The sequence below is a fragment of the Cebus imitator genome, unplaced genomic scaffold, assembly GCF_001604975.1.
Source record: "Cebus imitator isolate Cc_AM_T3 unplaced genomic scaffold, Cebus_imitator-1.0 Scaffold0, whole genome shotgun sequence".
In the NCBI taxonomy this organism is placed as follows: domain Eukaryota; kingdom Metazoa; phylum Chordata; class Mammalia; order Primates; family Cebidae; genus Cebus; species Cebus imitator.
The window spans coordinates 7,148,795-7,176,327 of NW_016107315.1; the positions used below are offsets into that span (position 1 = coordinate 7,148,795).

The following is a 27,533-nucleotide window of genomic DNA, read 5'->3' on the forward strand; positions in this document are numbered from 1 at the left end:
CCCTGTTGCCCAGGCTGGAGTGCAGTGGCGCAATCTTGGCTCACTGCAACCTCTGCCTCCCGGATTCAAGCAGGTCTCTCCCTCAGCCTCCCAAGTAGTTGGGATTACAGGCACCCACAACCACGCTTGGCTAATTTTTGTATTTTTAGTAGAGACGGGGTTTCACCATCTTGGCCAAGTTGGTCTTGAACTCCTGACCTCGTGATCCACCCTCCTCGGCCTCCCAGAGCATTGGGATTACAGGCATAAGCTACCATGCCCAGCCAGCATGGACAATTTTTTAATCTTTGTAGTAAGAGTTACTTTTATTATGGTATCTTGGGAGTAATGGTTATAAGAAATTACTTTTTACTAGTAATGACTCCTATGTGCCCCCTATAATCTGTGCTACATTCAGTAGCTAGAGTGATCTTTTGGAAATACAAATCCATTCATCTCAGTTTTCTATTTAAATTTTTTAAATGGTTCCCCATTGCACTGTTAAAATTGAGTTCATTTTTCTTAACACGGCTCGCATGCCTGGCGTGGTCTGGTCTTCATTTATTTCTGCAGTCTCATCTCAAGCCAGTTTAGTCAGGCAATGGACCTCTGCTGCTAATATTCACACACATGCAATCATTCCTGAAAACTCTTTTGTTTTGAATGTCTCTTCTCATTTAAATTTCTTCCTTTTCCACCCGGAAAGTCTTTCCTGTTTCTCCAAGATAGAGCGTTTGTTTTGTCCTTTGTACAGGCTCTCACAACGTCTTTTCCAATCACAGGCAGATAACATTTTATAGTGATACATTGAGTGAAGGAAGAGACTGCTTCTGTCTTGGTCACTTGGGTCTTCCCACTGTACTGTGAAGAGCTTGGTAATGTAGTTTGACATTTCATAAATATGTGAATGAAAATATGAAGAAAGTTTATCTTTCCCGTGGTATCTTCATACTTTCTTTTGTACTGTTTCTCAAATCCCTAGTATATATTTTTTATTTGATAGATGGTCAGAAAATATTTTCATGAGTGCATTGTAATCTTTTTAACCTGTGAAGTTAAGTGATGGTATATTTATCAGCTATAAAATGGAATCAGACAGGCCCATGAGGTTGTAACTTAGCTTTTAAGTGACAGTTGACAATTGACTTACGTCTTTCTGATTTAAGTGCTGTATTCTTCCACTCCCTTTTCTGGTCCAAAAAATAGTGATATCTTTTCTAGGCAGTTCATGCAATTGTGTATCTTTGGTAAATACTTTTTGGATTATTCTTAATCTGCTTCTGATTTAGACACTATAAGAAGTCTGAATTCATTGTAACATCATTTAAACGATTTCAGTGTTTTGTTCAGGTATCTTATTTCCTTTAGTACTGCAGAGATTTTTTATCTGTGATCCATGATTGAACTTCAGGAGATTTTTAGAACCTCTAAAATTACATGTAAGACTGTAGCATTTCTGGGGTAATGGTCCATAAATATGAGCAGGTTCTCTTAACAGGGGTGTGTATATATGTGGGTTGAGAAAGGAATGAACTGTGGTTCAAAAAGTGTTTTCTAGATGATTTGGATATCAGGAGGACTCCTACTCTTAGCTTTGTAGTGACGGGTGGGTAAGGCTAGAAAAGAAGGTGGTTGGGGAACCAAGTTTAAACAGAGTAGCAATGAACTAGGAGGACTTTTTAGGTATGAATGGCACTTACTGAAGAACATCATTTAGAAATACGTAGCCTTGTGAATAGCTGTGGTCTTCACCGAAAATATAGCTATAATGCACAAGAGTCTTTGGTACTGTGCCTAGGACTTTTTCTGAGGCATTTTATCTTTTCTTCTTCTTTTTTAGTTTTAAAAATAGGCCAATCTACACCTGAGGCAAAATATGAAAAACATACAGTGAAGTGTTTCCTCACCACCCTTGGCTTCCATCTGATTTCTTGGAGGCAGTCAATCAAGCAGTTTCTTGTGTAGCTTTCCAGAGAAAATTTGTCCATATTATGCATATATTTTACTTTTTTAAAATATAACTGGCAGCATTATTCAGCTCATTTTAATTTAATATAATGTGAAGATTACTTCATATCAGTTTTTAAAGAATTTGTTTTTCAGAGCTGCATATTATTTTACTGTGTAGATATGCCATAATTTATTTAATCATTCTCCTATTAGAGCCATTTAGGTTGATTGCTTTATTTGCCTTAGCAGCAAGTAATTTTACCTAAGCTGTTTCACACACTGACAAGTGGGAATACACTTGTTGGCTAGGTTACTAAAAATTAGTTTTGTTGAGCTATGGTCTGTGTTACTTGTAATTTTGATCAGCATTGCCAAATTGCTCTTCATAGTTATACCAATTCAACTCTCATTGGTACTGTATATGCCTAAGAATGTCCGTTTCACCACCCCTGGCCAACACAAGTATTGTCAAGTTTTATCTTGGTGAGATGGATAGGCAAAAATGGAATACTGTAGTTTTTCTCTTATGCATTACATATTGAACATCTTTCTCTTAGCATTTCCTACTTTAAGAACTTTGTTCATATTCTTCGCCCATTTTTCTTAGTGGCTGAAAACTGAACAGATCTTGTTACTTACATTTCTTGGGAGCCCTGCTATCTGAAGTTAGAGTATTTCTTCAGGGGTTTAAAAGAATAAACAAAATTATTTCATTTCTCTTTTCCTCTTCTCCTTCTCACCCTCTCTTCCTCTTTCCTACTCATGTATGTGATTTTATGAAACTCTCCAGACATATATATTATCTTCTATCTTCTTTCCAGTTTTTCCAGTCAAATCTCTTTGATCTACTCGAACTCCTCCTCTACCCAGGTGCAGACTTGCTAGGTCATAATCCTTCTGTTTTCCGTTTGCCCTCTTAGCCTTATCACTTAGTAGTATTTCATATTTCTTTAATTCCGGAAAACTTATCTGCTTAATTTTGTAAAATATTTTCTTCTTTCCTAAGATGCCTTTTACCTGAAATTGGCACCTGAACTTCTAGGCTCCATAGCTTTGCTTTTCTGTTTTCTTTTTGTCTGTTTTTTTTTAGCTATGAAAGTACAGTTTATTTTATTTTTTGAGATGGTCTGTCACTCTATTACCCAGGCTAGAGTGCAGTGGTGCTGTTACAGCTCACTGTAAGCTCAAACTCCTGGGTTCAAGAGATCCTCCTGCCTCAGCCTCCTGAGTGGCTGGAACTGTAGGCGTGGGCCACCATGCCCGACTCATTTTTTTTCATTTTTCTAGAGATGAGGTCTTGCTATGTTGCTCAGGCTGGTCTTGAACTCCTGGGCTCAAGCAGTCTGCCTGCCTTAGCCTCCCGGAGTGTTGGGATTACAGGTGTGAGCCACTGTACCCAGCCTTGCTCATAGTATTTTTTTCTCTTTTTCTCAATATTGCTGTCATTTAGGAAAATATTTGGGAAAAAAGATTTGGTTGGCACATAGAAGATTTGATCTGTACTTGTTAGCAAGAAAAAACGAAATCTGGTCTTAGTTTTAAAAAATAAATCTGTGGCTGGGTGTGGTGGCTCATGCCTGTAATCCCAGCATTTGGGGAGGTCCAGGTGGGCAGATCACCTGAGGGCAGGAGTTCAAGACCAGCCTGACCAATAGGAGAAACCCATCTCTACTAAAATACAAAATTAGCTGGGTGTGGTGACGCATGCCTGTAATCCCAGCTACTCAGGAGGCTGAGGCAGGAATATTGCTTAACCTGGGAGACAGAAGTTGCAGTGAGCCGAGATCACGCCATTGCGCTGCATCCTGGGCAATAAGAGTGAAACTCCGTCTCAAAAAAAAAAAGTCTGTTATTACAGAACAGATAATCTGACCTCTATAAATGGTGGAAAACTTACTCATATAAATTATTTTGTTCTCATAAGTGTTATTTAGCTCAGGAACAGTCTAAACCAGTGGTAACTTTTTTTTCTTAATGAGAAGAAGATTTCTTATAAATTATTTAATAATTTTATTTTATTTCTGTTTCTACAGTATATTCTTAGAGTTTATTTGGGTTGTATTAATGAAGTGCTGGATTGCTTCTAATGAGTACTTTTTGAGCCTGTTATAAGAAAACAAATAAATTGTAGATTAAGCCATGTGACTATGTGAAACATACTATTTCAAATTAGAGACTTTTCTTCTCTACCTTTTACTTTCATTTGCTTATTTCTTTCTGCATGTTTTCTGTCTTAGCAGTCTCCAGGAGTACCACTATGTGTTATTGTTTCTTAAATTTCCCCAAATTGTGATCTTTTGCTTTAGCCTGTTTCCTGAATTTCAGATGTATATTTATCACTCTGACCCTGGGCTATAGGTGAGGCCTTTAAATAGTAGTTCTTTCCCGGGATAAAAGAGATTGATGGTATAGTGATAAAAAGAATAGGGTATGTGAAATACTTTGAGTTTATGTAGCACTGTTTAGGTGATTTCTATAAATTAGAAGTAGAATTTCACTTGTTGGTCCATTCAGAAAGGAATTGAGCGTTGATTATGTGCCAGACACTGTTCTTGGTGCTAGATATACAGCAAAGAATAAGACAGCCTGGGCCCATAATAATTACAGCTTGAGTGTGTATGAGTTGTGTGTTTTAGTTGAGATTTGCACCTAGACACTAAAGAAATAAGAGGATAATATATAAAGAATATCAGATGGAATGTGGAAGCAGATTCTTTTATGACTCTCTGAGGGCAAGATCAGTCCCAGAACCATGGTCTCCTAACTTACAGAATATCAAATTTGCCACGCATAGTGACACGCACCTGGTGCCAGCTACTTGGAAAGCTGAGATAGACCCATCCCTTGAGTTTGGGAGTTTGAGGGTGCAGTGAGCTATGATCACACCACTGCACTGGACGTGATGGCTTCCAGCACTTTGGGAGGCTAAGAAAGGAGGATCACTTGAGGCCAGGAGTTTGAGACCAGCCTGGGCAACACAGTGAGACCCCTTCTCTATACACACACATACACACAATGTTAAATCTTAGAACATCCATAGTCCTTGTCTTCAGTATTCTCTTCCAGTAAATAAAATTTTGAGACCTTATAGATATGAAAAATGTCTTTATTTTCCCTTGTTTGGCAGATCATATAATTATCATTTTGAAATATTCTCTTATAATATGCCAGTCTCTTGAGTGGAATATTTAACAAAGTAAAGTGATTTTACATTAAGGGTTAACATGAATGAAGCCAATTTAAAGAAACATTTTCTATAGCAGACTCTGTGGCCTATGGATGTGACATTATTCCAGACAGACTCAAGTATCACTGAGACTAATACTATTTATTCACAAGACAGAATGATCTTAAGAAATGTCAAAGTTACCCTCATGTGGCTGCTTCCTTCTCAGCTTTCCATATTGTGGGACTTTGGAAAACTTCACTTGTATTTTCAGGACCGCACTCTCTTAATATATAAAATAAGGAGGAGAGAGTAGGTAATCTGAGTTGCCAGCTTAAATGTTGTACGTACCTTTGACTATATAAAGAGGGAGGATCAAGTTAGCCACTCCAAGTGCTTGGGTGTTATACTGGTGGGAATTGTTTCTCATATGATTAGGCACACAGTAAACAGTAGCTCCTGGCCATTAGTTAGTAGCAGTTATCTATTTTGTGAACATCAGAATACATTTTCAACTTAGTTGATCTAAACTTTTGAATGTAACTAAGAATTTATCTTTGAGAAGGATTTCCTTTTCCTTCTCAAAATAAATTACTTTAAATGTTTGTAGTGAATGCTTATAATGCCAAGATATATGCAAAAGAAACTAGGTCAAAATTGTGTTATTCTTAGTTGGACCCTCAATACATCAGTTCTAAGTACTTTTTGTGAATGAACCTTCTGTCTTGTGAAGTGCCTAGGGTTACAGAGTACCTAATGCAAATGTCATTTCCAAGCTTCTTTAAACTAGCAGAGTACCTTTTTTCTATTATAATGCGGGTAGATGCTAATAAGTGGCATTCTTTTTTTTTCCTGTCTGGTAACCCCTCTGAGAGGCAGATAGGGGAGTAAGACAGAACTAAGAGTGCCGGCTTGCTCCTTCCTGTTCATTATTACCCACGGCTAGAATTTGACAACTAGGTAACTTCAGATATCCCTCATAGTAGCAGATGGGAAAGTATCTCCTCTCTAGAGGCAAAAGCAGATCAAGAGAAAGGAGAGCCCAGATGTCTCTTAGCTAAGGGCAGGCATACCTAGTTTTTTCTCCCAGATTCTCTCTTGTGAGGAGGGGTGAGTGAGGATGTTCAGAGCAGCCAGTAGTTCAGTAGTTCTTAACCTTCTAATGTGTATTAGAATCATCTGAGGAGCTTCTAAAAATATATACATATCTGGTACACACATCCAGAAATTTAGATTCACTTTGTCTGGGGTGGTATTTCCATGAAAGTTTCTTGGGGTGGTTTAATTGTGCAGCCAGGGTACCGAATCGCAGCTCTAATGAAAATCCTTCTACATAGGAAGGAGAGGTTAAGGGGCTGAAGGATGTCACCAGCATTTGTGCATAAATCTCAAAATGGTACTCCTTCCCAAAATAATGTTGTTAAGCATATCCTGTGTCACCTAGTACAGAAGATAAAAGTGCTCTGCAGTTAGACTGTCTGGTAGCATCATAACTTTGGGCAGGTTGCTAAGCTTTTAAAATAAGCTTTCTTATTTGTAAAATTGAGATAATAGTACTTACTTCATAGGGTTGTTTTGAAGCTCAAATAAAATAATATATTTGAAGGGCCAGGTGCAGTGGCTCACGCCCGTAATCCCGGAGCTTTGGGAGGCTGAGGTAGGCTGAGGTCAGGAGCTCAAGACCAGCCTGGCTAACATGGTGAAACCCCATCTCTACTAAAAATACAAAAGTTAGCCAGGCATGGTGACATGTGCCTGTAATCCCAGCTACTCAGGAGGCTGAGGCAGGAGAATTGCTTGAACCCCGGAGGCGGAGGTTACAGTAAGCCGAGATTGTGCCACTGCACCCCAGCCTAGGCGACAGAGCAAGACTCCATCTCAAAAAAAAAAAGATAGTGTATTTGAAATGTTCAGCATGATACCTGGCACACAGTATAAGTGCACAATTAATTATAAGAATCATCTTTATTAGATAATTTGTCAGCATGCATATAGAATTGGAGATTTTTAAAAATCCTTATTTATATAGGTTTCCCTGAATCTGTGCAGTCCACAGTGATCATTTTTAATGGCAACTGAATGTTACATTATGACCTTTTCTCAGTTCTGTGACATGTAGCTTATTATTTTCCACAAATATTGTTAGAACCAACAGTGTGGAGAGGAGACCACACAGTTGTGGTTAATATTATGAGATTCCTCAGAAGGGAGGCTATTCATATTACGTACCATTGAGAGTGTGTGGGTTTGTTACTGATCCACTTAAAATGACTGGATAAGAAAGTGTTGTGCTTAAGAGTTACTTGATGGACTGTGGAAGTGAGGAGCTGTTAAAGAACAAAATAGCTTCTAGGCCTTAGATTAACACAACAAGAAAAGGTGTTTCAAAGGCTGTAAACAGTTTACATTTCTCAGGATCAATTTTGGTGTAGTGATCAAGAGGAGCAGTGATCTAAAGCTTATGTTTTATATTTTTTTATAATAATCACAGTGCAAAAGTAGATATTACATTTGGCCATTAGTCATGTTGGTTTTGCATTTATAGAAAAATATACTAAATAGTATGAACTGTATTTACACATGTAATTTTTCTGAAGTGTTTTTATATAATTGGGTAGTTACTAACCTTTTCTTCCTATGAGTAGAGATGCCAAGTGCACATTAGAATTATGAATAACTGGCCAGGGGTGGTGGCTCATGCCAGTGATCGCAGCACTTTGGGAAGCTGAGCAGATTGCTTGAGCCCAGGAGTTTGAGACAGCCTGGGCAATGTGATGAAACTCCATCTCTACAAAAATAGAAAAAATTAGCCAGGCGTGGTGGCATGCACCTGTGTTCTCAGCTACTTGGGAGGCTGAGGTGAGAGGATTGCCTGAGCCTGGGAGTCAGAGGTTGCGGTGAGCCAAGATCATACCACTGCACTTAAGCCTGGGTGACAGAGCAAGACACTGTCATTTAAAAAAAAAAAAAAAAAAAAAGATGTCAGGAAGTGCATTCTTGCCAGAAATGACCTAGTCATTTAGTATGCTACTTTGCTAGTGAGATCATACAAGCCTGATAGATGTAAATGTATATATTTGTGCTATATGTTGTTTTAAAGGGGCCAGGATAGATTCTTATTTAAAGCAAAATACAAGTAACATTTTAGAGAATAATTAAATACCAGCCTGTTCCTTTTCCATTTCTTTATTGTCATGTGAAAACAATCGGTTTCAGAGCAATCACCATTTCTACCCACACTAATAACCCTCTCTCTGGTTTATTTTTTTGCAGGAGGTATATCGAATTCCAAAGAAAAGTCAAACTGAAAAAGAGAACACAAGTAGGTATTCAGAGATACTCTGTATTGATGGCTTTACAAATATTCTTTTGGTATGTGCAGAGGTAACCGATAAGCACTTGAGTTTTTTTTGTTTTTGAAACTGGAGACTATATAATTAGGTAAATGAAAGATTTGGTGTAAAAAGTTGGAAACTTGTGCTTTTATTCTTAATGACATTTTTCCAAAGGAAATGTTTCTAATACTTTTGTTGTTGCTTTCCTTGAACTCAGTCTTTACTAGCTTTTCTTCTATTTGTTTTCTAGAGCAGACCTTTATTTTTTTTATTTAGCCTTTTTTTTCTTTTATTATTGTAATTTTATTTTCTTCACAAAAAAATCCTATACTTCTAGATGTCTGTGGGAGGGTCTTTACCTCAAGGTATTTATATGCAGGTGGGCAGGTTGGCTCACACCTGTAATCCTAGCACTTTGGGAGGTCGAAGCAGGCGGATTGCTTGAGCCGAGGAGTTTGAGACCAGCGTGGGCAACATGGCAAAACCCCATCTCTGCAAAAAATACAAAAATGTTAGCCAAGTATGGTGGTGTGCACCTGTAATCCTAATTACCAAGAGGCTTAGGTAGGAGGATCACCAGAGCCCAGGAGATTGAGGCTGCAGTGAACTGTGATTGTGCCACTGTACTTCAGCCTGAGCAACAGAGTGAGGCCCTGTCTGTAAACAAACAGAGATGTTTACATGTAAAATTTTACATGTACACAGTTGACCCTTTGAACAGCACAGGGGTTATAGATACTGACCCCGTGCAGTCGAAATTCCACATAACTTTTGACTCCCCATATTTTGTATGTTATGTGTTTGTATTATATACTATATTCTTACAGTAAATTAAGCTAGAGAAAATGTTAAGAAAATCATAAGCAAGAGAAAATATATTTACTCTTCATGAAGTGGAAATAGATCATCGTAAAGGTCTTCATCCTTATCTTCATCTTGAGCAGACTGAGGAGAAAGAGGAAGGTTTTGTCTTGCTGTCTTGGGTGGCACAGGTAGAAGAAAATCCACATATAAGTGGACTTCCATGCAGTTTGAACTCAATGTTGTTTAAGGGTTGACTGTATTGACTTTTCTGAGGCAAGTCAAAACTTTGAGCAGATTCTCAGTCACCCCTGAAAAGGTTAGAATCATTGTTTCAGAATGGATATAGCAGGGAGGCCATGGGAGTCTGACGTCTAGACTTTACCACTTAGTTACGTTTCCAGCAAACTTATTTATTGATTTACTTTTTAGAGACAGGGTTTTACTCTGTCATGTAGGCTGAAGCACATTGGTACCAACATAGCTCTCACTGCAGCCTCGGACTCCTGGGCTTATCCTCTTGCCTCAGCATCTTGAGTAGCTGAGCGTATAGGTGCATGCCATCACGCCTGGCTAATTTTTTAGTTTTTTTGTTTGTAGAGACAGAGTCTCCCTATGTTACCCAGGCTAGACTTGAACTCCTGGCCTTAAGTGCTCCTCCTGTTTCAGCCTCCCAAAGTGCTGGAATCTCAGATATAAGCCACTGTGCCCAGCCTTAAGAATTTCTTTCCTTTCCTCCAGCAAACTTATTCAGAGATTCAAGGAATGGGATCACTTACAGTGGTTATTGGTTTCATGAGTACTTCCACCACTTGCCCACTATAAATAGAATGAAGAAACCAGTGTAATAATTTTTTGACTTTTTATTTTTGGTGTGCATAACGTTTTATATAATCTTAGTCTTATTGGTTAAAGACCTGTGAGATATCTTTTGCACCATTGTTTATCTTTTGAATATTTTTAGTTCCATTCTGGTTTAGTCTCTTCATAGCCACACATTCTACTTAGGGCTGCAAAGAACTCTTCCCATAAGAAAGAAGGCAGGACTGGGCAATAGTAATTGGCAAAACCAGTGGCACCACTATAGGGTTTATTATTAGAAGCTAGTTTTCTGGGATCACTGAATTAAAACTATTAGCAGGGCCGGGCGTGGTGGCTCATGCCTGTAATCCCAGCACTTTGGGAGGCCAAGGTGAGCGGATCACAAGGTCAGGAGATAGAAGCCAGCCTGGCCAACATGGTGAAACCCCATCTCGACTAAAAATACAAAAAAAAAAAAAAAAATTGGCTAGACGTAGTGGTGTGCACCTATAGTCCCAGCTACTTGAGAAGCTGAGGCAGGAGAATCGCTTGAACCCGGGAGATGGAGGTTGCAGTGAGCTGAGATCTTGTTGCACTCCAGCCTGGGCAACAAGAGCAAGATTCCATCTAAAAAACAAACAAACAAAACTGTTAGCAACACAGGCAAAGTTTAAATATCTATGAGTATTTCCCCACAATATTTTGCAAATATCTAGTCTGGTGTAGCAAGATATTTGCAAAATATTGTGGAGAAATATTTTGCATCCATGAGATGCAGAGGATGATCTGTAATGAACAACTATAATCTTTTCAGGTAGTAGCCTCTTGTCTGCTAACCTGTCTCTCTTTCACATGTGGAACCCTCCATCTCCATCTCAGGTTTTAGAATAAGGAAATGCTTATAATTCAAGCCTGGGTTCTATTTCTTAATGTCAAACAAGTAAAGCTTAGAACCTTTAAAATTCATAAGGATTATGAAATTCTTCAGAAAAGACGTAGTCTAACTTTACCCTCATTTTTATAATATTAGGATATCAGCCTGAATAAATTGAATGACTTGTCTGCTTCACATATTCTAAGGTGCAGAATCAGAATATGAACTGTTGCTATGATTCCTTTTTTGTTTGATCAGGGTATAGTGAAGAAATAGCCACATTTTAAGGAACTGTATACTAGGCGAGAAACCTGGGGGAGCAAGATAGACGTGGGTAGATCCAGATGCAACTGGATAATGCTACCTCATAAAAGGTTGTAGTGCTAGTACCTCTTGAGCTGGAGCAATTAATTTAGTTATACAGCATTTTCTACCAGCATGTGGTACAAATAAGTTCTGTTAGCTTCTCACTGACAAATGCTTATACCTGGCTGTAGATTAGTAACCATGTTGCAATTATTTGGGTCTTTGGCCCCTCTAAATGGAGAACTGTGAGAAAAGCTTGTGAAACTTAGGTTTCTGAGGGAGTAAAACAACTGATAGCACATTTTTCTGAGATGAGAAAAAGAAAAAGCAGTAAATGTCTATTAAAAAATCTTCCTTGTCCTGTGAGAGAAATTCTCAACAAGAGAGCAAGACTAACATACACAAAGCAACAGCATATTATGCCAGTCAATTGATACTGAAATGTTTATTGGTGAGATTTAGACGTCTTAAGGAGATGAGAAACCAGGAGGGTGTGATCAGTAAAAAGTAGTACTTAAGACAGCTTTTGAGAGCACTGTAGTGGAATGGGGTTCATGAAATTAAGAACCACTAGCCACACAAGCAAATCTCACAATCTCAGTGAGATTAACAACCATTCTAGGTAAACAGAGACACTGTAAATTCAGAAGGTTATTAGTACCATCTTTGAATAGGAAGTGGGCATTCTGATTTTTTGGTTGGTTGGTTTCTAAGAGACAGGATCTTGCTCTGTTGCCCAGGCTGGAGTGTAGAGGTGTAAACAGTGTTCACTGCAGCCTGGGATGCCTGGACTGAAGCAGTCCTCTTGCCTTAGTCTCTTGCAAATAGCTGGGACTACAGGTGTGTGCCACCATGCCCAGCCTGGCATCATTTTTTTTAAGATGTAGCTCTCAGGCTGGGCGCAGTGGCTTGCACCTATAATTCCAGCACTTTTGGAGGCCATGGCAGGCGGATCACCTGAGATTAGGAGTTCGAGACTAGCCTGGCCAACATGGAGAAACTCCATCTCTACCAAAAATACAAAATTAGCCAGACATGATAGCACATGCCTGTAATCCCAGCTACTCAGGAGGCTGAGGCAGGAGAATCGCTTGAACCCAGGAGATGGAGGTTGCCGTGAGCTGATACCGTGACATTGCATTACAGCCTGGGCAACAAGAGTGAAACTCTGTCTCAAAAAAAAGAAGATGTAGGTCTCTGGCTTTGATGACTTCCAAAGTTATTACCTGTGTTTGAGATATTTTCCTTTTATAGTTATACCTTTGACTCTTGAACAACACAGGTTTGAACTGCACAAGTCCACATATGCAGTGGATTTTTTTTTCAACCAAATCTGCATAGAAAATATAGTATTCACAAGGTATGAAACCAGACTATTAGGAAGGGCAACTTTTTTGTATATGTGGGTTTTGTGGGGTGGATTGTGGAGCTTGAGTATGCAAAGATTTTGGTGTGGAGGGAAGGGGGTTCCTGGAACCAGTTCCCCATTTATACGAGGGATAACTGTAGTTCGTTAAAATGTTGCCTAATAAGGCACTTTTTAAATTTTAACAGACGGGGTCTTGCTTTGTTTGGCCAGGCTGGAGTGTTGAGGTACAATCATAGCTCACTGCTCCCTCGAACTCCTGGGCTTAAGCGATCCACCCACCTCAGCCTCCGAAGTAGCAGGGACTATAGCCACCATGCCTACCTTAAAAAAAAAACAGACTTTTCTCATTGAGGTTTTTATGCTTAGCACATCAGGCTACTTTTCTTAGGTTATAAATATGAAGAGTTAGGGGGTAGTTGAAAGCTTTTACATTTTTGAACTGACAAACTACCTTGGTAAATGTAATGGGAGTATCTTGCACACATGTGCTCACAAAACTTACTATAGAAATGTTAAAACCTTAGGCTGACTCTTTGGTGGGGAAGAGGAGAAAAGGACATTTGTGAAAGAGACTTTTATTAAGTAGAGTGAACACAGACACAAGATTTTGTATCACATTCAGAGTCAGAACTGGGTAGATAAGGGAGAAGTCCATCGATGTATTTGTTTGATAGAAGTTTTATTATACAGTTGATATATTGTCATGATGGAGAAAAGTTCAAATAAACTTAAAAAAAAAATCCAAAAACCTTTTTCCCTTAGTAACTGAACGAGGAAGGGATGCTGTTGCCTTTAGAGATCAAACACCTGCCCCAAAGACTCCTAATAGGTCAAGAGAGAGAGACCCAGACAAGCAAACTCAAAATAAAGAGAAAAGGAAACGAAGAGGCTCCCTCTCACCACCTGCTTCTGCCTATGAGCGGGGATCAAAAAGGCCAGATGACAGGTAAGTGGCCTGTGTGAGTTGTTTTTTGTTTTTGTTTTGAGCAAGTTAAAAAGTACCCAAGTCATATACTTCTGGCTTTTGGAATTAGTATTTGCCTTTTGATGAGTGAGTATAAAACTTCACTGATAAATCTTAAGACAGATTCCCTGTTGACAGTAGTAGTAGCTGTGAAGATTAATAGGTTTTGGTATTTGAGTGGTTTCTATTTGATTAATATTTAAATGTCATTTTGGGAGCCAAAGATTTATTCTTTCAAATGCAGTGGGGGTTGGTGGGAGGTAAGTCTTCAAAGATAATGGTGATTCTTTAAAAGCCAGAACTTTGTTTTCTTGTGAGTCTTGTGCCATACTAATCAAAATGCTGATTTTAATAAATCTAGTCAGAGGTTATACCAAGACTGTTACGAAATAAAGAAAGAAAATAAAATAAATAAAAATAAATAAATTAGTCAGAGGCTCTCTGGTCATGCTGGTCAAAAAACAAACCATATATTCACTGGGGGCCAGAAAACATTTATCCCAGACAAGTTATTTTTAAATTAAATTTGCCTTTTAAAAATTGAGATAAAAAATTTATATACTGCAGTTGGCAGAATTTTTTAGTTTTAGGCTATCTGGGTATGTAATGTGATTTTTATGTGCATTTCCCTAATTACTAAATAGATTGAACATCTTATCATATATTTATTGGCCATTTCTTTCTTTTGTATGTAGTTAACCAGTTTTCTCAGCACCATTTATTGAAAAGTCTATCCTTTCCCCACTGTAAGTTCTTGGTGCCTTTGATGAAGATGAGTTGGTTTCCAAAATGCGTGGATTTATATCTGCATTCTCTATTCTGTTCTATTGGTCTGTGTGTCTGTTTTTATGCCAGTACCATGTTGTTTTGGTTACTATAGCTTTGTACTGGCCATTTCTGTTTCCTGTTCTGTGAAGTATCTTTTATGTGTTGATCATTCATTGAATTATTTGTCTTTTAGCTTTATGTGTTCTTTATATTCTAAATATAATTTTGTCTTTGTGATAACTGTTGCGAGTATTTTCTCCCAGTTTATGGGTTGTATTTTGACTCTTTGTACCTTTTGATACATAGAATTTTTAAATTATGGTTTAGCTGAATATATCATATATAGTATATTTTCCTTATGGTTTGTGCTTATTGTGTTTTAAGAAATCCCTCCCTATCCTTGAGGAGGTGCTATTCTTTTGTATTTTCTTTGAAGAGAATTAAGTCCTTAATCTATTTGGAATTAATTTTTGTATATATTATAAGGGAGGGATTCAGTTTTATTTTTCTCTAGTACCCAATTGTCCCAGCACCATTTACTTGAAAACCCATCCTTTTTCATTGGTCTGCAGTGCTGCCTCTCTCCCACAAATTTTCATGTATGGGAAGATCTCTTTCTGGGGCTCATGATGACTGTAACTTCTATTAGGTCTTGGTAGCAAATCACTACCCACTTCTTGGTTTTCCTCTAGGACTGATCTTGTCTTTTCTCAGACTTTATTATTCTTTAGAATCTGCTTCTTTAGAACCCTACCCATCAAAGAGATGATTCTGTAGAGAGTTGACATTGATAAAATTTTGAGTATGCCTATCTCTGTCTAATTAGGTCTCTTTTGAGACAAGGTCTTACTATGTTGCCCAGGCTGGAGTGCAGTGGCACGATCATGGCTCACTGCATCCTTGCTTTACCTGCCGCAGCTCAGGCAATCCTCCCACTTCAGCCCCCCTCTCATCCAGTAGGTGGAAGCAAACGCCACCACTCCCAGTTTTTTGGTTTTTGGTTTGTTTGTTTTTCTAGAGATGAGGTTTTGCCATGTTGCCCAGACTGGTCTTGAATTCTTGGGTCTCGAGGCTGGTGGAACACCTAAAGTCAGGAGTTCAAGACCAACCAGGCCAACATGGTGAAACCCCGTTTCTATTAAAAATACAAAAAATTAGCCGGCATGGTGGTTCACGCCTGTAATCCCAGCTATTTGAGAAGCTAAGACATGAGAGTTGCTTGAACCCAGGAGGCAGAGGTTGCAGTGAGCTGAGATCATGCCATGTGCTCCAGCCTGGGCGACAAGGTGAGACTGTCTGAAAAAAAAAAACAAAAAAAAACAAAAAAAATGCATACAGTTTTGTGACCACCATAACATTGATTATACAGAGCACTTCCATCACCTTAAAAAATTCCTAGTCAGGCGTGGTGGCTCACACCTATAATCCCAGCACTTTGGGAGGCTGAGGCAGATGGATCATGACATCAGGAGTTCGAGACCAGCCTGGACAATATAGTGAAACTCAGTCTCTGCTAAGAATACAAAAATTACTTGCTTCAGCAGCACATATACTAAAATTGGAATGATACAGAGAAGATTAGCATGGCCCCTGCGCAAGGATGACACACAAATTCATGAAGCATTCCATATTTATTATAATATAAATTAAAAAAAAAAAAAGAATAAAAAAATTTGCCTGGTGTGGTGGCATGTGTCTGTTGTCCCAGCTACTGAGGAGGCTGAGGCAGGACAATCACTTGAACTCAGGAGGTGGAGGTTGCAGTGAGCTGAAATCCCACCACTGCACTCCAGCCCGGACAACAGAGCGAGACTCCGTTTCAAAAAAAAAAAAAAAGAGTAAAATTTCCGGTCAGGTGCAGTGGCTCATGCCTATAAATCCCAGAACTTTGGGAGGCTGAGGCAGGTGGATCACTTGAGGTCAGAAGTTCGAGACCAGTCTGGCCAACATGGTGAAACCCTGTCTCTACTAAAAATACAAAAATTAGCCAGGTGTGGTGGTGCACACCTGTAATCCCAGTTACTGGGGAGGCTAAGGCAGGAGAAGCACTTGAACCTGGGAGGTGGAGGTTGCAGTGAGCTGAGATCGCACCATTGCTTACCAGTGTGGGTGACAAGAATGAAACTCTGTCTCAAAAAAAAACAAAAATTCTGTTGTGCCCCTTTGTGGTCAGTCCCTTATACATCCCTAGCTCCTGTCAACCACTGATCTCCTTTCTGATCCTCTGGTGTTGTCTTCTCCATGATGTTGTTTATAAAGTGGTGTATAGTATATAGCATTTGAATCTGTCTTCTTTCACTTGTAATATTGCATTTGAGATTAATCTATGTTATTGTGTTTCTCAGTAGTTTTTTTAAATTGCTGAGTAGTAGTCCACTGTATTCATGCACCATAGTTTATAAATTCATCATTTCATAGGTGCTTGGCTATTGTGAATATTACTGCTATGTACAAGTCTTACATAAACATACTCCCCCACCCCCACTCCCCCCCTTTTTTTTTTTTTTTGAGACGGGGTCTTGCCCTGTTGCCCAGGCTGGAGTGCAGTGGCGTGATCACAGCTCACTGCAACCTCCGCCTCTTGAGTACAAGCGATTCTCCTGCCTCAGCCTTCTGAGTAACTGGGATTACAGGTGCACGCCACCATGCCCAGCTAATTTTTGTATTTTCAGCAGACACGGGGTTTCACCATGTTGGCCAGGCTGGTCTCAAACTCCTGACCTCAGGTTATCTGCCCACCTCACCACGCCTGGCCTCTCCCTCATTTTTGAAAGGAAGTTTTGTTGGGGAAATAGTTTCTCTCAATATACTGACTCTATTTACTCTTCAATTTTCTGGCTTCCTTAACTGATTCTGTGAGACTTCGTGTAATTTTCATCTTTCTTTAAGTAATTGGCTTTTCTCTTGGTCTACTTTTAAGATGTTCTCTTTGTATATGGCTTTCTACTGTATGTTGTTATGAGAATTTCTTTTTCTTTTCCTAGTTGGAATTCATTGGACTTTTGAATTTAAAGGTTATTTTTCAACTATTTCTCCTCATATCTAATCTCCTGTTTAACCATACTGTGGAATTTAGGGACAGTAAATTGGATTGAGTACTGGATTATTTCTTGGTTTATGACACTTATTTTGTTTTTTAATTTTAGAATTTGTGATTATTGAGCTCAGTAATTTTGAGTATACTTTTAAACCAGTGCCAAATGTGGTTTGGTGTGGTTAGTGGTTTAGTCATGAGTGACATAATAGTTATTAGTGCTTTGATTATGTCTATGATTTAGGGAGAAATGTTTTGTGGTCCTTATTGTTTTTTTTCTAGATATGATACACCAACTTCTAAAAAGAAAGTACGAATTAAAGACCGCAATAAACTTTCTACAGAGGAACGCCGGAAGTTGTTTGAGCAAGAGGTGGCTCAGCGGGAGGCTCAGAAACAACAGCAACAGATGCAGAACCTGGGAATGACATCACCACTGCCCTATGACTCTCTTGGTTATAATGCCCCTCATCATCCCTTTGCTGGTTACCCACCAGGTTATCCCATGCAGGCCTATGTGGATCCCAGCAACCCTAATGCTGGAAAGGTGCTCCTGCCCACACCCAGCATGGACCCAGTGTGTTCCCCTGCTCCTTATGATCATGCTCAGCCCTTGGTGGGACATTCTACAGAACCCCTTTCTGCCCCTCCACCAGTACCAGTGGTGCCACATGTGGCAGCTCCTGTGGAAGTTTCCAGTTCCCAGTATGTGACCCAGAGTGATGGTGTAGTACACCAAGACTCCAGCGTTGCTGTCTTGCCAGTGCCGGCCCCCGGTCCAGTTCAGGGACAGAATTATAGTGTTTGGGATTCAAACCAACAATCTGTCAGTGTACAGCAGCAGTATTCTCCTGCACAGTCTCAAGCAACCATATATTATCAAGGACAGACATGTCCAACAGTCTATGGTGTGACATCACCTTATTCACAGACACCACCACCAATTGTACAGGTAACTAATTCTGGAATTTCTCTTTTCTGTTTTATGGCCTGTTCATGGGATGTTAGTTAAATCTGGTAAAAGGGAGGAAGTGCTACCATGGACCACTTGTATGTATTGATCAATTGTATATGTATTGGTTATTTATTGTGTGAAATACTGCCAAAACTTGGTAGCTTAAGACAATAGGTAATTATTATCTCACAGTTTCTATGGGTCAGAAACTCAGAAGCAGCTTAGCAAGGTGGATCTGGCTCAGGGTTTTCGATAAAGTTATAGTTAAGCTGTTAGCCACAACTGCAGTCATCTGAAAACTGAACTAGATATAGAGGATTCACTTTCCAACTTACATCATTGTTAGCAAGTCTCCATTTCTGCCAAGGTAGAACCCTTTGTCATGGTAATATTTTTGTGTTTTCTAAAATCATCGTCAGGCCGGGCATGGTGGCTCACACGTGTAATCCCAGCACTTTGGGAGGCCAAGGCAGGCGAATCACCTGAAGTCAGGAGTTCGAAACCAGCCTGACCAACATGGTGAAACCCTGTCTCTACTTAAAAACACAAAAAATTAGCCAGCTGTGGTGGTGTTTGCCTGTAATCCCAGCTACTCGAGAGGCTGAGGCAGGAGAATTGCTTGAACCTGGGAGGCAGAGTTTGCAGTGAGCCGAGATTATGTCACTGGGCAACAGGGCGAGACGCTATCTCAAAAAATAAATAAGTAAATAAAATCGTTTTTTAAATTATACAAGGCAGAACTTATTTTTTATTTTATTTTAAGAGATTAGGTCTTGCCCTGACATCCAGGCTGGAGTGTAGTGATGGGATCATAGCTCACTACAGCCTTGAACTCCTGGGCTCAAGTGATCTTCCCACCTCCTGAATAGCTAGGACAACAGGTGTTGTATCACCATACCCTGCTAATTTTTTTAAGACGCCGGGTCTTACTATCTTTTTCAGGCTGGTCTCAAACTTCTGGCCTCAAGCAATTCTTCTGCCTTGGCCCTCCCAAAGTGGTGAGATTACAGGTGTGACCACTGTGCCTGGCCAGCAGTAAATATATTTTAAGCTTAAAAAAAAAAAATGTTCAAAGCATTATCATCACCACATTTTGGTGTCTCCCCCATCACTCCTCTTTATCCCTTAAAAATGAATTATTGTGGATGTTGAAGACTCTGGCAGTGTTTTCTGCACACAATACTTAGTATTAAACAGTAATTTTTACTTCTGTTCATATTTTCTTAATGAAGCTGTATCAAAACATTTGTTAAAATGGCCATGACAAGGCATCCTGCTTTAATTACTGAAACCCTAACTGTATTAACTACTTTCATTTTTTATGATCCTTTAAAATTTGTCTGGAAAACTTGAAGTTTTTTTTTTATCTCATGTTGTCCTACTTAAAATGAATTTTTTTTAAGATGGTAAGTCAGACTTTATTTAAAAGGAGCCAATGGTCATAAGGAACCACTGTGATGGGATTTTAGAGTAGGGGAAAGAGATTTGACTCAATTCCTTAAAATGATTTGTAACTGCTTTTTCAAATTATTTACTATTATACTATATGTGTGTATGTACATATACATACACATACATAAATGTTTTAATGGGTATAATGCCCTATTTACTTATAAAGTCATTATCCATTTTCCTGGGGGGCAGTCATTTAAATGGAAAGTTATTTTTCATAATTATAAATAGCATCCCATTAAACATGCTTATAGTTTTTTTTCTGCTTTTTATTTCCTGTTTGGTTTAAAATGACTGTTAGAGTGTTATAGAAGGCTGGTAAGAATATGGGCATTATTGGTCATCGGGTATGCATTTTCTGTGTGTGTGTGTATGTGTGTGTGTCAGGGGAGAGAGTATGTTTAATTCTGCCTCCTACAGAATGTTTTGGGTTTTGTTTTTGGTTTGATTTTTCTTCTTTCTTTTTGTTTTTCTGGTCAGAGCCCTGCTTTGTCCATGTTGGTGTTTTTGGTTTTGTTTTTACTGTCACTCTTACTTGGGTATGACCCATATTCTTTCTCGGACCAAGCTATTAGTTTTGAGTTTTTCCCTTAAAGTATATATGAGGGATACAGTAAAAATGGTTTATATCTGTCCCCATTCCTATTCCTGAAATATATCTTTAATCTTAGTACTAGAGCCTAAGAAACAACAGTGGTAGGTATCCATTCAAGACTCCTCAGTAAAGAGCTCACTGGTCATTTGGTTTTTCTTATAAAATAAAATCCGGCTGGGTGCAGTGGCTCACACCTGTAATCCCAGCACTTTGGGAGGCTGAGGTGGGCAAATCACAAGGTCAAGAGATGGATACCATGGTGAAACCCTGTCTTTACTAAAAATACAAAAATTAGCTGGGCATGGTGGTGCGCGCCTGTAGTCCCAGCTACTTGGGAGGCCGAATCAGGAGAATCGCTTGAATGCGGGAGGCAGAGGTTGCCGTTTGCAGAGATCATGCCACTGCACTCCAGCCTGGCAAGAGAGCGAGACTCTGTCTCAGAAAAATAAATAAATAAAATAAAATCCATTTATTCCTTCCCAATGAGGAAAAAGTTTCTCTTGGGTTTGTTCATTAGCCTAAAGAGCCAAGCATCACAATTTACTTGCTTCTAGTCTGTCAGTCTGTCCCTATCAAGAAGTACTTATTGATTCCCTAATCTACTCTGTGTGTGCTTAAGTAGTAGGTAAATGGGCTGTGGTGGTTCAACTATCTTTCCATTCTGTCCTCTGTGAGATTAGTTGATCAGATGATATTGGACTTTGGGGTAATGAGAAGCATAGAGTATTGTTAGTGTGTGTGTTGAGTTCTGGCTTATCATTTACTGTGCATCCTAGAAACAGGCATTTATATTCTTGAATCTTTGTTTTCTCATCTACAGAATGAGCAGAATGCCTTAGGATGGTTTTGATTTGGATACGATAATGGATATTAATAATGATAGATTCAAAGCACCATATACCTTGATAGCTACTTACAGTTATTACACAAATAATTATCTTAATAATACTGAGGGGAGATTATTGATATTAATGGGCTGTGAAATAACATCTGGTCAGGTTCATCCATGTAGTGTCTGGCCCTAAAAAATCTGACCTCCAATCAGGAGCTCAAGATCAGCCTGACCAACATGGTGAAACCCCATCTTTACTAAAAACACAAAAAAATTAGCCGGGTGTGGTGGTGTGCGCCTGTAATCCCAGCTACTCAGGAGGCTAAGGCAGGAGAATCACTTGAACCTGAGGTGGAGGTTGCAGTGAGCCGAGATTGCGCAACTGCACTCCAGCCTGGGCAATAGAGCAAGACTCTGTCTCAAAAAAAAAAAAAAAAAAAAAAAAATCTGACCTCCAGGATGAATCCTTGCCGTCTATGTTGTTGAAGCCCAGTGTTAACCATACAACATGGCTGCTGAGAGTTTGCAAGTTATTTTAGCCTTGGTGGTGAAGTAACATGTAACATGATACATCTGTGTCTACTTATATATACATACTCAGTATCTTTAATATTTGGAGCAAATGTGTTATTAGAAGGTGACTGATTTTTTTTTTTTTTTTTTTTTTTTTAGGGGATTTTTTTTTTTTTTTTTTTTTTTTTTTGAGACGGAATTTTGCTCTTGTTACCCAGGCTGGAGTGCAATGGCGTGATCTCGGCTCACTGCAACCTCCGCTCCCTGGGTTCAAGCAATTCTCCTGCCTCAGCCTCCCGAGCAGCGGGGACTACAGGCGTGCGCCACCATGCCCAGCTAATTTTTGTATTTTTAGTAGAGACGGGGTTTCTCCTTGTTGACCAGGATGGTCTCGATCAATTGACCTCGTGATCCACCTGCCTCGGCCTCCCAAAGTGCTGGGATTACAGGCGTGAGCCATCGCGCCCAGCCTAGAAGGTGACTGATTTTTTAAATTCTGAGACAGAGTCTGGCTTTGTTGCCCAGGCTAGAGTGCAGTGGCACAATATCGGCTCACTGCAACCTCCACCTCCCGGGTTCAAGCGATTCTCCTGCCTCAGCCTCCTAAGTAGCTTACCCCCCACCACGCCTAGCTAATTGGTGACTGATTTTTTTTTATACAACTGCATACTAGACATAAAAGCTCAATTTTAACAGAGGTCATGTAATTTATAGTGGTCTTGTGACATTAACAAGTGACTTATTCTCACAAAGTTATACTAAATTACATCTCAAGAGTTTGAGTGCTCTGACCATAATTTTTCATTTTAGGCTGGTGCAAAAGTAATTGTGGTATTTGCTAATAAAAGTGGCGAAAACTGTAATTACTTTTGCACTGACCTAATATAAAGTGAAGTGATTAAGATATAAAGTAGTAATGATTTTTTATTCTTCTAGAAGTGGTGACAGAAAAATTGTATTCTTCCCTCTATAACATATTGGACCTTCTCAGATTTGCTTTCTAATTCCCATTAAAAATCACGTTTTAGGCCGGGCGTGGTGGCTCACACCTGTAATCCCAGCACTTTTGGAAGCCAAGGCAGGTGGACCACCTGAGGTCAGGAGTTTGAGACCAGCCTGGCCAACATGGTGAGACCCCATCTCTACAAAAATTAGCCAGGCATGATGGTGGGTGCCTGTAATTCCAGTTACTGGGGAGGCTGAGGTGGGAGAATTGCTTGAACCTGGGAAGCAGAAGTTGCAGTGATCCGAGATTGCACCATTGCACTCCAGCCTGGACGACAGAGTAAGACTCTGTCTCAAAAAAAAAAAAAAAAAGTCATAATTTAAAGATACCTCTAACTGATATATATTTGAGAAACTAGCATTTGTGTATGTGTGTGTGTGTGTGTGTGTGTGTGTGTGTGTGTGTATATATATATATTTATATATATATATTTTTTGGAGACAGAATCTGGTTCTATCACCCAGGCTAGAGTGCAGTGACATAATCTCTGCTCACTGAAACATCCGCCTCCCAGGTTCAAGCGATTCTCCTGCCTTAGCGTCACTAGTAGCTGGGATTACAGGCATGTACCACCACTCCTGGCTAATTTTTTGTAGTTTTAGTAGAGACAGGGTTTTGCCATGTTGGCCAGGCTGGTCTCAAACTCCTGACTTCAGGTGATCCACCTGCCTTGGCCTCCTAAAGTGCTGGGGATTACAGGCTTGAGCCACCGTGCCTGGCTGCATTTGTGTAATTTTAAGTCATTCAAATGAGTAGGCTCTTCAGATCTCATTTTTCAGGCAGGCATCGTAGCTCACATCAGTAATCCCAGCACTTCGAGGGGCTGAAGCAGGAAGATCACTGGAACCCAGGAGTTTGAAGCCAGCTTGGGCAACATAGTGAGAACCTGTCTCTACAAAAAGTAAACAAAATTAGCCGGTGTGGTGGCACATGCCTGTGGTCCCGGCTATTTGGGAAGGCTGAGGTGGGAAAATTGCTTAAATCCAGGAGGTTGAGGCTCCAGCCTGGGTACCAAAAACCAATCATTTATGTTTTTCTGTGATACAGAAAAAATATATTAAAACAAAAATTTCATAAAGGTTTTTCCTTAGCAAATAGAGTAATTTAACAGTCACATGATATATGTACATGTCTCACAAATGTGCATATCTTCTGCATTATTTCAGTCAAACTGCAAATCACTTTCCCCTTCTTGGTTTATAGAAACTGAATAAATGCTTTCTGTTAAAAGCCTAAAAGTCTTTTTAAAAATTAAGTAGATACTACTGTAATTGGTATCTCCCAGCCAACATTTAGAACTGGTCTTCTAAACTATAGCTTTAATCCATGTGAATCAAATATTAGTTAGTGTCTTCATTATGAGCCTTACTTAAACATCTAATGTCAGAAAAATTCTTCATGAACATATTGTCATTGATGGCCAAAGAAATTTTGTCCTCCAAAATATTAGCATTTTTCTATTGTAGATTTGGATAATTGAACTTCTCCTGGTCAATCTAGAAATAACATGTTTTGTCCTGGTGATTTTTTTTTTTTCCCAAAATTAGAATTTGAACTAACTTTTTTATTGTTTTATAAAATCAGAATATTAAATGTTCACAGTCAAAATATGTGATTTAATTATGAAACCCAAATAAGTGAAGGAGCCTTATATTCCAAATAAGTGAAGGTACCAGTAATAGGAAATGAAGTCAAAGAAGTTACCATAGGGTCTTTCGGGGGACTTTTAGAGGATTTTTGGCTGTTAGACTGAGTAATATGGAAATCCACTGGAGCAGTTAGAATGGAATAGCATAATCTGACATATTTTAAGAGGATCACTGGCTGCTGTGGGCAAAAAAGATTGCAGGAATCAAGGGCAAAAGTAGGAGACTGGCCAGGCATGGTGGCATCTAGGCTAAGCACTTTGGGAGGCTGAGGCGGGAGGATTGCTTGAGCCTAGTAGTTTGAGATCAGCCTGGATAACATGACGAAACTTAATCTTTACCAAAAATACAAAAATTAGTTGGATGTGGTGGCATGCTCCTGTAGTCCCAGGTACTCAGGAGGCTGAGGCAGGAAGATCACCTGAACGCAGGAAGTTAAGGCTATCGTGAGCCTTGATGGCACCACTGCATTCCAGCCTGGGTAACAAGTGAGACCTTGTCTCAGGGGAAAAAAAAAAAAAAATAGGCCAGGCACGGTGGCTCACACCTGTAATCCCAGCACTTTGGGAGGCTGAGGCAGGCGGATCTCAAGGTCAGGAGATGGAGACCAGCCTACTAACATGATGAAACCCCGTCTTTACTAAAAATACAAAAATTAGCCAGGCATGGTGGCACGTGCCTGTAGTCTCAGCCACTTGGGGGGAGGCTGAGGAAGGAGAATCGCTTGAACCTGGGAGGCGGAGGTTGCAGTGAGCAGAGATCATACCACTGCACTCCAGCCTGGCAACAGAGTGAAACTCCATCTCAAAAAAAATAAAATAAAATAAAAAATTTAGGGAGACCAATAGTAATCAAGGCAAGAGAATATGGTCACTTGCACATGGTATGAGTAGAGGGATAAGAAAATAAGACAGGCACAGTGGCTCACATGTATAATCCCAGCATTTTGGGAAGGTGAGTTGGGGGGATCACTTGAAGTCAGGAGATGGAGACCAACCAGTCTGGCCAACATAGTGAAACCTCATCTCTAATAAAAATACCAAAAAATTAGCTGGGCTTGGTGGTCTACGTCTATAATCCCAGCTGCTCGAGAGACTGAGGTACGATAATTGCTTGAACCCAGGCAGCAGAGGTTACAATGAGCCGAGATTGCACCACTGCACTTCAGCCTGGGCAACAAAGCAAGACTCTGTCTCCAAAAAAAAAAAAGTGAGAGAGAGAGAAAATGTATATAGGTTGAGTATCCCTTATCTGTAATGCTTAAGATCAGAAGTGTTTTGGATTTTGGATTTTTTCAGATTTGGGAATATTTACATTATCTATAGTTACCAGTTGAGCATCCCTAAGCAAAATCAAAAATATTCCAGCAAGTATTTCCTTTGAGCACCATATGGATGCTTAAAAAGTTTCAGATTTTATAGCATTTAGGATTTCTGTTTAGGGAAATCAGAAATGTTTATGCTGAACCTATTCATAAATACAGTCATGTGTACCACATAATGGTGTTTTAAATGGTCCACAGCAGATGGCATTTACAACAGTGGTCCTCATTAAAATTATTATGAAGTTGAAAAATTAAATTCCTGTGGCCTTATGATACCTTGATGATCCTGACTCTGTGTACGCCTAGGCTAATGTGTGTGTTTGTGTCTTAAAGGTTTTTTTTAATTGATACATAATAGGTGTGCCTATTTCAGGGTACATTCGATAATTTAATATATTCATATAATTTGTAAAAATGAAATCAGTGTATTGAGATATTCACCTTAAATATTTGTCTTTATGCTAGAAATGTTCAGTTATTCTCTTCTAGCTATTCTGAAATAGACAGTAAGATTATTGTATAGATACCTTACTGATCTATCAAATACTTGGTCCTGTTTCTTCTATCAAACTGTATGTTTGTACCCATTAATTAACCCTTCTTCACCCCTCCCCTGCCATGTCTTAGTTTTTAACAAAAAAAATTTAAAAGTTAGAATATATGTATGTATTTGGAAAAAAACTTTTAGAATAAGATTAAGGATATCAAGAAAATGATTGGATAGGTATGTTTATCTCACACCTGTAATCTTCACACTAGATAGGGCAGACATTCTTAAACCTATACTTCTAGATGTCTGTGGGACGGTCTTTACCCCAACATGTTTATATGCAGCTGAGCAGGGTGGCTCACACCTGTAATCCTTGTACTTTGGGAGGTCAAAGCAGGCGGATTGCTTGAGCCCAAGAGTTCAAGAGCAGCCTGGGCAACATGGCGAAGCCCCATCTCTGCAAAAAATGCAAAAATGTTAGCCATATGGTGGCATGCACCTGTAATCCTAGTTACCAGGGGTCTGATTTATTATCTGAGTAGATAAAGTTAATCCAGAATACCAAATTAGGTATTCTTCTTTTCCTTTTTCCTGTGTCCTATCAAAAATTACTCATCCAGAAACCTGCTAGGTAGCCGCATTGCCTATTCAGACTACTTGAGTTTTTACTAGTATCATTTGGAATTATAGTTGATATTTTGAGTACTTACCATTTAAGGTTTCTGAATCATTTCACCTGGTAGAATCTGTCTATAGGAGCAAAATCTGTCCTTAAGTACAGGATACATATCTATTCAATTCCTTAGCAGTCATCAGCTCTTAGGACAGCAAGGCTATTTTTCAGTCTTCTTGTCACCTCTTCTTTAAGCAGATTTTCTGTGATTGAGAAATAATTACAGAGTGGATTAAAGCCCTAGCATAGTACTTACTTCTTATGAAACTCCAAGCATGGGCAGTACCTCCTTTTGATGGTGGTCAGCACTAAATGAGATGCTATATGTTAAGGGGCTTCTTGCATCATAGAACACTGTGTAAGTTAGTGTGCGGTGAGAATTTCAGATGCATTGATTTTGCTGTCTTTCTGCTGAGGAGTTTTATCATAGAAGACTAGAAAAAACTAAAACAAATGTGTTTAGTTTACTATGATTCATACCTTTTAACCTTTTCTCGTCCAAACAACCTGTTTGTCATTACAAGTTGGTAGCAAAAAGCTTCCTGAAAAGAGCAGTGTGGCACTGTGTCTTGCATATCCCAGGAGCAGGACTTCATTATTTTTGCTCATAGAGACTGTCCAACTGTTTTTTTTTAGTGTCATTCCAGTGTCATTGAAAGCTAAACAGTTGGAAAGTTTCTATGAGCAAAAAAAAAAAAAA

The 27,533-nt window shown here is 39.2% G+C and overlaps 1 protein-coding gene and 1 non-coding gene across 2 annotated transcripts in view; both read left to right on the forward strand.

The window, feature by feature from the left end:
* SETD2 (SET domain containing 2, histone lysine methyltransferase) overlaps positions 1-27,533 on the forward strand; it is a 156,759-nt gene that overhangs the window by 95,596 nt on the left and 33,630 nt on the right. Inside the window, exons 13-15 of the mRNA XM_037736750.1 lie at positions 8,369-8,417; positions 13,344-13,527; positions 17,630-18,354. Coding sequence (XP_037592678.1) covers positions 8,369-8,417; positions 13,344-13,527; positions 17,630-18,354 — 958 coding nt within the window. The remainder of the gene's footprint in view (positions 1-8,368; positions 8,418-13,343; positions 13,528-17,629; positions 18,355-27,533) is intronic.
* LOC119470470 lies at positions 15,846-15,948 on the forward strand. Its single transcript, XR_005199384.1, has one exon. It is a non-coding gene; the product is annotated as a U6 spliceosomal RNA (small nuclear RNA).